The sequence below is a fragment of the Poecile atricapillus genome, chromosome 5 (assembly GCF_030490865.1).
Source record: "Poecile atricapillus isolate bPoeAtr1 chromosome 5, bPoeAtr1.hap1, whole genome shotgun sequence".
NCBI lineage: Eukaryota > Metazoa > Chordata > Aves > Passeriformes > Paridae > Poecile > Poecile atricapillus.
Genome location: NC_081253.1, coordinates 19,305,613 through 19,319,771, shown reverse-complemented (window position 1 = coordinate 19,319,771; position 14,159 = coordinate 19,305,613). Strand labels below are relative to the sequence as shown.

The 14,159-nt window shown below is 36.6% G+C and overlaps 2 protein-coding genes across 2 annotated transcripts in view; one reads left to right on the top strand and one right to left on the bottom strand.

Moving 5' to 3' along the window:
• The window catches only part of LRP2 (LDL receptor related protein 2), a 113,058-nt gene that overhangs the window by 96,806 nt on the left and 2,093 nt on the right, over positions 1 to 14,159 (top strand). Inside the window, exons 66-77 of the mRNA XM_058840621.1 lie at positions 754 to 897; positions 1,668 to 1,833; positions 3,744 to 3,872; positions 4,537 to 4,757; positions 5,192 to 5,368; positions 5,844 to 5,963; positions 7,841 to 7,931; positions 8,487 to 8,554; positions 8,715 to 8,835; positions 11,353 to 11,482; positions 13,428 to 13,547; positions 13,643 to 13,750. Of these exons, the coding sequence (XP_058696604.1) occupies positions 754 to 897; positions 1,668 to 1,833; positions 3,744 to 3,872; positions 4,537 to 4,757; positions 5,192 to 5,368; positions 5,844 to 5,963; positions 7,841 to 7,931; positions 8,487 to 8,554; positions 8,715 to 8,835; positions 11,353 to 11,482; positions 13,428 to 13,547; positions 13,643 to 13,750 (1,595 nt within the window). The remainder of the gene's footprint in view (positions 1 to 753; positions 898 to 1,667; positions 1,834 to 3,743; positions 3,873 to 4,536; positions 4,758 to 5,191; positions 5,369 to 5,843; positions 5,964 to 7,840; positions 7,932 to 8,486; positions 8,555 to 8,714; positions 8,836 to 11,352; positions 11,483 to 13,427; positions 13,548 to 13,642; positions 13,751 to 14,159) is intronic.
• Positions 2,532 to 14,159, bottom strand: part of DHRS9 (dehydrogenase/reductase 9) — a 33,881-nt gene continuing 22,253 nt past the window's right edge. The window contains exon 5 of the mRNA XM_058840610.1: positions 2,532 to 2,619. Within this exon, the coding sequence (XP_058696593.1) occupies positions 2,543 to 2,619 (77 nt within the window). The 3' untranslated portion in view covers positions 2,532 to 2,542. The remainder of the gene's footprint in view (positions 2,620 to 14,159) is intronic.

Sequence of the window (14,159 nt, the reverse complement as noted above, 5' to 3'; positions counted from 1 at the left end):
CACTTCAGTTTCTGCCTGGCTGCCTGTTTGTGCCCATCTTGAAATCCAATTCTTTGATACCCTTTCTCACAGGCATTGTTCAGGAAACATCTAGACACACAAAGTGTTGAAGGCTAAGTGATAGAAGATAATATAATTGTAGCTGCTAACGCTGAAATTTGTTGTACCTAAGTTCTATTTCTATGTATACTCAGAACTCTGCCCTGCTTTTTAGTATAATATCACATCCCTTATAAATGAGGGCCAGATAGGATGTTGTTAGGCTAACCCAAAATTAAACTGTGATCATGAGAATATTCATCAATATAGAGATATTAGAATTTAAAAACCTTAAGGTAGAATTTCGACATGTCAGGGCTAAAGGGACTGCCAATTTATTTGTACTTTTAAAATTGTTTGCTGTATTTTGAGAGGGAAAGTGGAACCACACAGTGTGTACTGGCATTCTGGTTTTGAGATGTGGTGATATTCCAACAATGAAATGTTTAAGAATTTTTAAGGAATTTTGTCTGCACAAGATCTATGGTGAAAGGGATAATACTATCCTCAATGGTAAGCATTTCAATTTTTATAAATTTTGCAAAGCCGTGAAGTTTGAATAGCTCTGAAGCTTTAGAAGTGGCCCAGCATTCCCTCTGCTTCTTGTACAGATATAACTTGTGAAAATCCCTTTTAGTTTTAATTAGAAGTGACTTTCATCTGTTTTTTCTAAAATGAGAAATAAATGAAAATAAATTCACTATTGTTTCCCAGGTAATCCTCCATTGTTACTGCTGCCAGATAATGTGCGGATTCGAAGGTACAACATCTCATCAGAACAGTACTCTGACTATATTGATAACCAGGAACGCATCCAAGCTCTGGATTATGACTGGGACCCTGAAGGGATAGGCCTGAGTGAGTATGCTAACACTCAACCATGCAATAAAAGATGCATTTTTGTAGCATGGGTGTTTAATTTACACTGGAAAGCAAAATCAAATTAGATCAACTGGCCAGGTCTCAGCTGAATGTGCCCTTCCCCTCTAGTCATTCTTCAGCATCAGTGTAGTTTCTTTTAATGTTTTAATTTAGTTTAGCTGGATTTTGATCTGGTTTTCCTTTCATTTTAGTGTGTTTATCTGTAGAATTGTGGCTCTTTAGGATTATGCTGCAGTAGAAGATTGTTATTAGTTAAACACTTATTTTCCTTCTGCCTCTGCAGTTCCCAAACCTGGCTCAAGTCTTGCAAGAGTTAATCCTTATACTTAGATGGAATGGCCAATAGATCCCTGTATTAACTTATATTTTTGCTTCTTGCTCAGGTTCCCTTTTTTTTGCTATTTCCACAGGGCCACTGTCCTGGGCCATACTTGCTCCTTAAGGTTATGAGAGCCTAAATTATTCTCAAAATCATGTGTAAAGGTTTCAGAGCTAAGATCCTCTGCTCTTGAAAAATATCATATATATTTCTGAGATTACTCAAGATTACTTTAGATGTGTATCTTGTTGCATGTGATGGATGGCTTTAGAATTTATACACTAACACAGACAACTCTCAGAACAGACAACTCTTACCTTATTCAAAAATAAATGGGCCTGGTAACTTCACACAAGAGCCTCAGAAAAATCAGAATTTTCAACATATATGTAATTAAATAGACATTTCTCATCTTTTTTTTTTTAAGGTATTGTGTACTTCAGCATTCTGGGACAGGGTTCTGAGTTTGGAGCCATCAAACGTGCTTATCTCCCCACCTTTGACAGCAGTAGGAACAATCCAACAAAGGAAGTTGACTTGAATCTCAAATACATAGTTAATCCTGATGGGCTAGCTGTTGACTGGGTTGGAAGGTAAGTACACTGAAAAGCTGGAAAAATGCTGTATCTTTAATGTGTCAGTTTGTGAATTTGATCAGGCTGTGCAAAATCCACTTTTTTCTTCCTTATGAATTGTCTCTGAATGTGTCTAGTCTGACAGTAGTTCAGAACAATGTAGTAAGCTGTTCTTGCCCAGACAGCAGATTAATAGATGTGCATGTGGCTGATGGCATCACATATTCTTTGCAATTGGCAGATCAGTTGTGCATCAGTAAAGTGATATAATACACGAGCCTTCATGTCAGATGGATTCTTCTTCAATGACTTAGGTATGCTCCAGGGAACAACCTTTCTTTGCTGTTGGGAGGAAAACTCCCCAATCCACAATGGAATTTTATCTTTTATCTTTGCTCATTCCTTACCAACTCTTTGCTATATGAGCAATCCCAAAACAGAAGTAGCTCTAAAGTTTGATGAATAGATGTATTTTCTCAGAAAATGGTGAAATTTTTGTAATCATATTTCATGAAGTTTTTCTCCCTTTTACTGTGGATTTTTTAGCCTGAAACATGGTAATTTTTAAACTTAATCATAGAAATCATGAGATCACTCCTTATGTATACTACCTTGGAGAAGAGCTGAAACAGAGTTGGGCCTGACTCTTGGGAGTTTGATGTTTACAGTGTCATTTCATCTTGCAATATAACTGTTAAAGGACGTGGTAGACAGGCATAGATGTAGTTCATGTGGTATAATGTTGAGAGGAACCTGATGTTTGTAGATGGACACTTGGAAATATAGTCAGGATGCTGTTTGAAGCTGAATGGACAGAAGTTACAAAGATTAGTCAACCTTCTGAATGCTATTGCCAGATTTTGGATACAAAATAATGAGAAAAAGTTAAAAATGGTATCTTTTCTTAGGACCTGGGCTAGTCCTCAGGTTACTTCGCTGTTTGCTTCATAAACTGGAGTCACCTAGAAAACAAAATGTCTCCGAAGGCAAAAGGGAATGTCTGAATTCTGTTCACAAATTTATATGGTCATTAGAGCAAGCATCCAGGATATATATCATAAGCATCCTGGTGAGGCTTCAGCTTCATCTTGATGAGTAACTTCAGCACTTCAAACATAGCACTGCACTGATTTCAGAATAATGTTGAAATGTATTTTAAAGAAGCCCACATTTAATTATATGCATATATAATTATATAAAATGTTACACATGGTTTGACACACTTAGTCTTATCTGCTAAATAGAAATTACAGTATTTTTTCATGTTTCCAGGCCAGCTAGGAGGTAATTTATTTAAGCAGAAGACACCGTGTGGTTAGTGGGTGCAAAATAATGAGTCTATTTATTATCTAAGGTCAAAAAAATTATAAAGGCATGATGATAAAGATAAACAAAATTCAAGGAAGAGTAGACTGAGTGCCCTGTTTGTTAGGACTAAAAAAAACCATTTTCAACTGATGTGGGAACAATTTATTTATTAGTATCTCTGTCATTAGACAAAAGTCTAGAGAGGAGCTGTGAACTAATAAGCTGGATATCTCCAGAGCTGCTGCATAAATTACATGGTAAATTAATTTTTACTTGTAATGAACCTTATTGTCTCCTGGAAAATGTAGTCTTTAAAGATGCTTATTAACCACTTCTGCTGCTTAAAAGTACTAATGAAAGTTTTCAGTAGCCCTTCAATGAACATTATTTGACAGGGACCAGAGGTAGATTTCAGAGGAAAATAATGAGTGAGCCAACAGATCACATTTGCTAAACTTTTACCTATATTTAGGGTCTGTATATTTTATACAAGTTCAGTAATCAACACAGGTTTGTTATATTAATTTTGTTTGAGTTTGATAGTGTTTCTTCTTTATTTTATTCCTCTTCCAAGTGTAAACTATTTACTTTTGGAATGTTTTGTGTTTTATGTAATTCAGACATCTTTACTGGACTGATGCAGGGACTAATCGCATAGAGGTGGCAAAATTAGATGGACGGTATAGAAAATGGCTTATTTTTTCCCATCTGGATCAACCAGCAGCTATTGCTGTCAATCCAAAACGTGGGTGAGTACTGCAGGACTTACCATAATTATTTCCAATGCTATTCAAAACTAAAAAACCCCACAGTGGTAAATTTTTCAGCAAAGACTAAGGGAACGTTCTCAGGAACTTTGCTTTACTGACACTGTGAAGTTTGTGAGCATGGGAAAGAATTTTAGGATTAGATTTAACATGGATGCCTGTGTTGATGACATGGCCAGATAGTTCGAATAAAAATCTCTTTTCTACATTATTATGTGCCCAAATTTCTCTGTTGCTACAGAAACAGAGAAGTAGATGGGAATCTCTCTTCACTAGCTCCAAGCAGGAGAGTCATAGCCTTCTCCATGGGGAAAAGCAATGTAAATGCACTAGTACTTTCAACAGCTGGGCTTTCTGCAACTTGGATTAAACGGTAGATCATGAGATATCGTGATACGTGCTTCTCTCAGTTGGAGTACAGCAACATAGCTCCCTGAAGTGACATGGATGTTACAGCTTTATTGTTACTGCTGGATGTTCTTTCGGTATATATTGTTCAGTGAACTCTCTGTAACCTTCCCAGTTACATCTGCATAGCATAGGTTGCTGAACAGCTTTTTTTTCCATTACTGACCTTTTCCATGAAACTCCGAAATTCCAAAGACTAAATTCTGAACCATATCCGTTTCTCATTTTATCCTTTCAGGCTTATGTATTGGACTGACTGGGGAAGGCAGCCAAAGATTGAATGTTCCTGGATGGATGGACAACACAGACAGACACTGGTCTCTGAAGACCTTGGCTGGCCAACTGGCCTTTCTATTGATTATTTGAACAATGATAGGATCTATTGGAGCGATTCTAAAGAAAATATAATTGAATCCATGAGACCTGATGGGACAGACAGAACCATTGTACTACATGGAGGTAAGAATGTACTATGCAATTAATAGCAACTAAGTTGTGTGCTAACAAGCACTTGGGCTTCACCAGTGGGGCTACATTTGGGAACTTTTTAAACATTTCAAGTCTTGGTAGTGTTTTCTCCATTATACAGTGATGAGTGGCGCACCAGGCTCAGTGGTGCCTGGTAACTGGATTCCCTGAGTCCAGTTTGTGACGCAAATAGGAGACAATGTGGAAAACTGGATTCTTGCTTTTTAATGTATACTATTAATCACTATTAATCAGTGTGAGCACTGAGACATGAAGAGGTCATTTACATGAGGATATAAATATATGACTGCATATGTCTTAAAATGAAAGCAATAAATAATGTATTTAAGCTGAAGAACAGCATTTCTGTCTATTTTACTGGGGATTTGCTTGCTGACAGTCTCTTATTTGGTTCCTTTGAGAAGTAGGCAGTCCATACAACCTTGATGTCTTCGAAGGCCATTTATATTGGATAGCTAAAGAACGGGGAGAAGTCTGGAAGAAGGATAAGTTTGGAAGAGGAGAAAAAGTTAAAGTGCTGACTGTAAATCCGTGGCTTACCCAAGTGCGCATCTATCACCAACACAGATACAATCAATCAGGTGGGTAATCAGGTTCCCAGTGAGACATTTCTTGCCATGAAATTGAAGTTGGTATTGATGTCTGCAAAGAGTTAGTAATCTTTTGATAACCTGTCCATTAGTAAAAATATTAGTTTCTGAAAACCTAAAAATGAATAGAGGCTGACAAGTATTTTCTGCACACCCAAAATGAAATCAACAGTGGAACACCACACACTGGTCTTTCGAGTCTCTAAGTTATGACCCTGTCATTTCTCTTTTCCCTCTCCCTCATGAGGACAGTCATAATATGTATTTATCCTGGCAATGTGCTGATCATCTGGTGCTAAATGGGCTCTCAGCAGCCATTGTCTATCCCTTAAGAATGTGTGTAAGAAAAGGCAGAGAGGTGTTGGTATAAACGTGTTGACATAACTGACTATGGAATTGCCCTGCCTTACCTCAGGGATATGCTGCATTGCTTCTTCAAATCTATATTGCTTTATCACTTTTTCAGTGCCTAATCCTTGTAAAGATGTCTGCAGCCACCTCTGCTTGCTGAGACCAGGAGGATACACCTGCTCATGTCCCCAAGGGACTCGATTCCTAGAAGGCAGTAGCACGGAATGTGATGCAGGTAGAATAATTTGTCAAACTGGAAATGAAAGCAGCAGAAGCTTTTCTTTAGGAATACAATTGCATAACTGAATTAGAAGTATGGAGGGATAAGCTAACTGATGTAATTGATATTGGTAAGTCAGAACATCTGGCTTTTATTCTCAGCCATCCTGATTTGTGGTCATCTTGTACATTTTCTTTAATGTCTTTGCATATCATTTGTAAAATGGCCATAGGTCTGTCAATCCAACAAGAGCAGACCCAGCTACAAAACTGGTCACACTTTCTGATTTTTGTTTTGAAATTCCAAAATATTTTTTAAGAATGCTTTGATTTCACAACTAAGAATTTCTGACAAATTATTGTTAACAATTTTGCTTACAGTTCTGTAAAAGCTCTTACTTAATCAGTATCATAGAAACTTAAAAGCTTACAGAAGTCAGGAGTGTGGACAGAGATAACTTCTGGATAATTATACTCTGGAAAGCCTTTTAAGCACTAGAATTTCATGCTTGGTTGTTGCATTGCAGCAAAACCCTCATAGTGCTTCAGTACCTCTACTGAGAACAATGAAAATACCACTACAGGATTTCTGTTTCTCTCTAGCTGAGAGTCCGCATTCTTAGCTTACAGTGGTGTGGGTGGTAGCCAGATGTCCTTGTACTTGTCCTTGGAACATATCTTTAATGTATTATGATTTGTAACCTTATGTCTGGCATCTTTTCTTTGGTTAATCTTCTCTGACTTATATTCATTCTGTACTGAAAGAGAAAATGTCATCACTTTTACACTGCCTTACCTTAAAATTACATTTTCTTAATAATTATTAGTGATTTTTCCTATTGCCATGTGGTGTGAGCTGCAGAAGGAGGTTATAGTAATATGTAATAGTGAATGAATGGATGCAATATGTGTTTAAATTAGGGATCAATAACAGTGTTGATTACATTTGCTAATTGCTGCTCATTGCTCTGGGGACACTGAATTTGATATTCTTTGCTCAAACTGCTTTACATAAAATGTTTGGGAATTAAGAAAATTGCTTGTGCAGCTGGGAAAGCTGCTTGAAGACCAAACATAGCTTTTGTACATGCATTTAGTTTATTTGGCCCTATTACAGCTACTGAGAAACAGCCTGTAAAACCTCTGCCTTTCCTGGTTTTGTACCCCATTTACTTGAAGGGTCTTTTACCTGTAAGAAACATTGTAGCAACACACTTACTTCCTCTGGCTATTATCAATTTTGTGACGAAATACTATGATCTATGTCCATCCTCAACCTATAGCCTATAAAAATGGCTCAGATTCAGGGCTTTTCCTATGTTAAGTACACTCATCTGACAGTATATCCTGAGCTCTTATTGAAGACTAGTATGATTATTTTTCCCTGCTTGATTCAGCACTGGAATAATGCTCTTCCTCTATGTGCATTTCCACCCATTGCTTTTCCTCATAAGTAATTGCATTCTTTATAAGTAAATGCAGAAGGTTGGGCTTCTCTGTGCAACTTCCTGCTGGTAGAATGGAAAAATCTGGACAGAAGAGAGAAAGCATTGCTGCTTTCTGAATGCAGAGGTTTGAAGGGTGATGCTAGGCTGTATTGCATGAAAAAAAGGAAGTGAGCAGACACACAGCTCTTGAGCTGACTAGGCCTACACTCTACTAAGTTGTTATGTTCTGAGAAGAGGTTTTGCTTCAATTAACTTAAGCTGATTTGGCAGAAAAAACCAGACACAATAGCAACAAGCACATGTGCTATCAAAACCAAAAATTTTGAAAAGCAGCCTGTGAGTTCGCATATGCAAGATCTATAGAGACAAAGAAAATGCTTCATTGGTATTATTTAGTTTGTTGAGTATGTCTTGATAATGCATATGTGGTTTCTGAATTTTGCAGCTATTGAATCCCCTCCCACAATGCCACCAGCTTGCAGGTGCATGAACGGTGGAACATGCTATATAGATGAAAGCAGTCTTCCCAAATGCAAGTAAGTCTGTATGTTGTTAGGGTAGTCCTGGCTCAGGCTGTGCTGGTTTAGTCTCATGAAACAATGATATTCTTTGAAATCTGTTGGAAACACTTCAGAAGGTGTCATACATCTGCAGTAGCATTTTTATAACAACTATGGAAAAACACATGCATAAAAATATCAAAAAATAAGTAATGTGAATGCATCAGTTTGGGAAAAAAAACCCCAAAAACCCCAAAAAGGCAAACCTCTGACTATTTTAATAAAACGCTATATCCCAAAATTGTAACAATGAAAATGTAACGCTCAGTAAATGTAGCTTGGAACAGCCAGCAGGTGCCACCGATGCTCCACTGAAACCAGACCTTCTGACTCAGCACTTTTTATTTTCACTTTTAGTTCTCTGAATATAGGAGACATATTATATTTACATACAGTCAGTGCAATATATAATTATTGAGCATGGAGTTAAAATTTCTGGGTTCTAGATAAACACTTCAGAATACAATCATGAAGCTGAGATCCCAAACTTAATAAAAGCCATTGAGTCAGCTGTCCTTTTTATGTTTACAGATGTTCTTATGGATACACTGGGAATTATTGTGAAATAGGATTGTCAAAAGGAGTCCCTCCTGGAACAAGTAAGCTTCAAGAATATATTGCACTTGACATTTGAGAGAAAGAATGTGTAATATCTCACCATGATACCTGTTCAGGGTCAGGCTTCTAATTCTCTGGGCTCTTTTTTTTGCACTGAACTGTGCTTGCTTGAATGTTTTCTTGTTCTTCTGTCTTTGACAGCAGCAGTAGCAGTGTTGCTGACAGTCATACTAATCATAATAATTGGAGTGTTAGCAGTTGGAGGCTTTTTTAACTACAGACGAACAGGCTCCCTTTTACCAGCGCTTCCCAAACTACCAAGGTATGTTTTGAAGACTTTCAGAGCAGGAATGTCTGTGAGCTAGAAATGTATATTTGTTTCTAAATATTTCTGAAAAATCAATTTTTTTATGCTGTGTGCCCATTCTGGTGGAATATGGGAAATGCAGTGTTGCAGCAACTCCAGTGAATTTTTCATTCCAGGCAATACCATAGCTGATCACTATTGTGTAACAGAGGATGATTGTAAAACTCTGACATTCTAAATTAGCTTTTAAGTAATGGACAATATAGAAGGCTGTTTACCATATCTGAAGCTGCATATTCATTTCAAAAAGATGTACAAGACCATAGTTAAATGTTCTAATTTTTTATAAAACTTTGACTTGAGGTGATTTGAAGAGACCTTTTAACACTGAAAGGCTGTACTCATCTGCAATGCTGTATTCATCTGCTTAAAAATATGGCACATGTGTAGTGAACTTCTGTTTCCAGTGTCTACACTGCTGACAGTCATACTGTTGAGTGAAAATCAGCTTTGTGAAATGTCATCAAAAACATCTGATGTTTTAAATCAAAGGAAAATGAAGTAAATATATTTGAAATTATTTTGAATTAATTAATTTATTTAAAAAATATGTCAGAATATGATGCTTTGAATTTTTTTAGCTTTAAGCAAATTATGTGTTTTAAAGTGCATAAAGGCACATCCTCATAGTCCTTGCACCAATTTCCCATATAGAATTATAGCTCTTATATCAATCTAATTAAATCATTGTAATCAATAATGTGGATGAAGCTAAAACTGCTTCCTCAGTGGAGGATTACACTGAATTAGTGATACTGGGTGAGCCCAGATGAAGATCACCAAAATGATTAGAGGGATGGAGCAACTCTCTCACATAGATAGTCTGAGAGAATTGGGTTTGTTCAGCCTGGAAAAGAGAAGGTTTGGGGGTGATGTAAGGGTGATTTTCTTGTAGGTGAAGGGAGTCTACAAGGAAAACGGGGAAAGACTTTTTAGAAGGGCATATAGTGACAGTACAAGGGAGGAATGGATTCAGACTGAGAGTACGTTTAGATTAGATATTAAGAAATAATTTTTGTGAGAGTGGTGAGGAACTAGAACAGGTTTCTCAGAGAAGCTGTGGATGCCCCATCCCTGGCATTGTTCAAGACTGGGTTGGAAGGAGCTCTGAGCAACCTGGTCTAGTGGAAGGGGTCCCTGCCAATGGCCCTTCCAGCCCTAAGTCATTCTATGAATCTCTGATTCTAATCCAATTTATTTGTGAGTTGATGTAGTTAAATTGGGGCAACATTTTTGTGCAGGTAAATTCTGAAGGACAAAGAGGTTTTTTAAGAAATCACCAAGCTACTCACTGAAATTCCCTGTTTCCTGCTTCTTGAATGGAAACCTTCTGCATTATCAGATAGTGAACAAGCTGAAATTTTAATATATTGACTCGATCTTTACTATTCAACAATGCTTCCCACATGAGTTATGAGACTGTGTGAAAAGGAGAAGTCAGTTTTTTATCTGTGAGGCTTGATTTGCATTTATTTCTGCCATGAATATGTCTTAGTGCTGCCGTTGCTCAATCCCTCTTTAAACTCTGAACCTGTACCTTTACAGCAGAGTTAGCTCAAGCTATAGCTTAGCTGTTGCCTGTATTGCAAGACCTGTCCATGAACAGGAATCCTAGCTAAGATCTACCTTTTTAAAATGGAAGCTGTTGGTGCCTACAGGACCAACTGGTGACATGTGTACACAATACATCAGCTGTAGGAAAGAAGTTTAGCACAAGCCAGATCCAGTGAGGACATAGAACTGGAAAGATTATTCTAGTACTTCTGCCTTCCTTCAAGTTAGGCAAATTTGACAAAATTAAACCAAAGGTTAGTTGTGGAGCAGATTTGTTGTTATTTGCCTTGGGGATGTTACATACTCAGACTTCTGTGTGGGAATGTCCTGTATTTGGTTACTGGTTTCTGTCTTTCAATCCTGTTATTTTTTAGCCTGACAGAGTGCTTTCCAACCATTTCCAATATTGTTCATGATTATCTAGTCTGCACTTGTGGTTGTCATAATTCTATATATAGATTGAACATTCACAAGTATGAAAACAGTGTCTTGTAGGTATCTTCATGATTTGCATGCATGTATCTTCAGTATAGGTGTTGGTGGGATTATATTGTCAAATTTCAGATGCGTGTTTTAAAATCCGTTTCAATTAATTTGAATAACTGCATTTGTCTTTAAGTTGACACTGAAGTAAGAGTGGTCAAAATGTAGGTAAATTTTGGGAAATTGTATTTCATTGACATCATTTGATGTCTGCATGAGCAAGCAAAGGTATTTGAGATGATTCTGAGTGGGCTAACTTAGGTTAAAAAACTAGTTAAACAAATAAAGAAATACAATTTCTAATATTAGCTTGACAAAATTCAAAGTGACAATTAGGCTTAGAAGAACAAGTGAAAAAAACTGTATTATGAACTCTCTGTATAATCTCTTCTACTTTATTTTTATTTTTGTTTGTTTGTTTTTGGTTTTTTATAGTTTAAGCAGTCTTGTAAAATCTAATGAAAATGGCAATGGAGTTACTTTCCGATCTGGAGCAGATGTGACTATGGACATAGGTGTCTCTGGCTTTGGGGGAGATTCTGCTATAGACAGGGCAATGCAAATGGTAAGGTTTAGTTATCAAATATTTTTTTAAATTGTGTTCTTTTGATGTAATTAGTAGCTTATAGTAGGGAGCCCTTTTTCTATAAAATGATAGTGAAATGATAAATATGTTCTAGAAAAAGAAGTGAAAAATGATTGATAGTTTCCTGAAATAGGTTTCTGTAATTTGAAGGCAAAGACAAATATAGGATGTTCTTTAAAATAATGTGCATTTTTCCAAGATTTATGTAGCAGAAATTAAGAATTACTGCCTTTTGTCTTTCACCACATTCATGGAATATAAAGGGAATGAGTAGACAAATGACAGCATTGTAACAGGGAATTTTTTAGGAGACTTATATTCTATAGAACAGTTTAAAATATGTAGTTTTCAAAACCAGATGGTATGTTAGAGCATTCAGAGGTAAAACTCAAGCCTAAACACAGGATTCACTATTTTGTGCAATACAGTATCCATCTGACAATTTCTTAATTTATGAAGTTTAAACAAATCATATTTAACAGATATGGGGACATCATAAAGTGTAACTCTACTTCATCCATGTTTTGATATGCACATCTGAGAAACAGCAGATCCCTGTGTTATTCCCATTTGCCACAAGAAGCATAATGTATAAATGATTTTTACTTGTAGGAAACAGATAATGGATATGTTTGAATAGTGAGCACTTGCTGCCAAGTATAAGGTGGAAACTCCCTAAACTGATGCTGAATAGATATGAAATGAAACAGCTAAAGAATATTAGCTCCTAGTATAAATATATGAACATTGCCTACATGAAGAAACACAGTCTTTGTTAAAATTAGGCAGCTTGTGTAACAAAACATCCACATGAACATTTTGGTAAACACTGGAAAAATAGCTTTAGGCTTGTACATTACCCCAAATCTTTTTCATGCACAAAGAACTTGACCATACTTGGTATTTTCTGGGCCAGTACTGACATACTGAAGTTCAAGCAATGCCGTTTATACATTGCCAGTAACAGGTCTGGATCCAGAGTATCTCTACTTATGTAGTGTCAGTTCTCCCTATGTATTCAAAATGTAAACAAAAAATTGTTATGTTCACTGGGAAAGAATTAGACGGCTTTGATGTACAGCAGTGAAGAGCTGTGGGATGTGCCTCCTAAAATTTTAGCATCATATATGCATGAGTAGATGCTGGATATTTTTCAGTGGGACTGTTCTTAGTCAATCTAGTTTAAGGGAGCTGACAAGAGTTTACTGTGTTATAAAAAGCCATATTCTGGTAGCAAAAAGCATGAATCCATGTGGTATGAAGCAGCGGTTTGCGAAAATGAGGCAGGTTTAAGGACCTAGCTGCTGTACTTTTCTTATGCTATTCCTTGCTAGCTCTGTCATGAGGCTGTGTCAAAGAGCAGGACAAGTGAGTCTGGATGGGATTTTGTTTCATTATCCTCCTACCTGATGTAACTTCTCTGACATAACTAAGGGGACACACTGCTTTGTCTCAAAAAATACAGCAATCTCCTTGCTGAGACAAAATGAACTAATCACATTCTTTTACATATCAGCTAATGCTTATTAATTTGTACATAATTTTGAAGTCTCTAAATTAAAGTATTTATTTAGATAATATTCTTCCTTTGATTTTTCTGTTGAAGGTACGGTTTGTGAAAATTGTCTTTCCTCATAGTATAATACTTTGAGGCAAATATTGAAATGCGTGTGTGTGTTTTTGTCCATCTCGGAAATGGGGTAATATTGGAACAATCAATAGTCCAGGCTGCTAAGTCAGGGAGTAAAAGTAAATTGATGTTGATGATTGATGTAATTGATTTTAACAGACACTAGATTTTGTCTAAGCCTATGTGAAAGTAAACATGTATTGTTCCCCAAGATGAAGAGTTTGACTACACATTAATTCCTAGGAGTATGGAGGTGTTTATTCCACTGCAGCTGTTGGGTTTTTTCCTCCCTAGAATGAAAACTTTGCAGTGGAGTCGGGGAAACAACCAATCACGTTTGAAAATCCAATGTATACAACCAGAGATGCTGGAGCCAGCACAGCTGGTGCAGTTACAGTTACTCGACCAACACTTGTAAGATAAATTTTGGCTTGACTTTAACCTTTCATTTTCCCTTATGACCACCTTTTCTTCTTTGGAGAATGTTGATTCTCTTTCTTCTCCTACAGGTAGCAGCAGCTGGTAGTGAAGAAAATGAAAATTTTGAAAATCCTGTGTATTCCTCTGTGATATCTACTAGCCCAAAGGATACCCCTCAGAGTACAGATGCACCTCTGGTAGGAATAAAAATACTATAAGGCTACCTTGTTTGTTTTGTGCTCCAGATTAGAAAAATGGAATTGTTAGGGAAGCTGTGGTCAACTTATTGTGGTTTCATGTCCCTCAATAATTTCTTTTGTGTTGTTTTCAAGACAGTTTTTTCCTCTTTGATGTATTTGTCTGGAATGATAGGCTTCCATGCAGTAATTTAGTAATTTCTGTTGCCTAGCAACTTTTTGTGAATACTTCTTCAGGTGAAATAACTTGGTCATCTAGCAGAAAAATAAATTTGTGTTCCATGCTTAGAATTACAACATATTGATGTAAGAACATCCATCTGGAGTTACTGAGGTAGCAGTCAATTCAAGTGAAATCCAGCAATGTAATGTGAATTTCCAGAGAAGTTTTGAGAAAAATGTATATTGT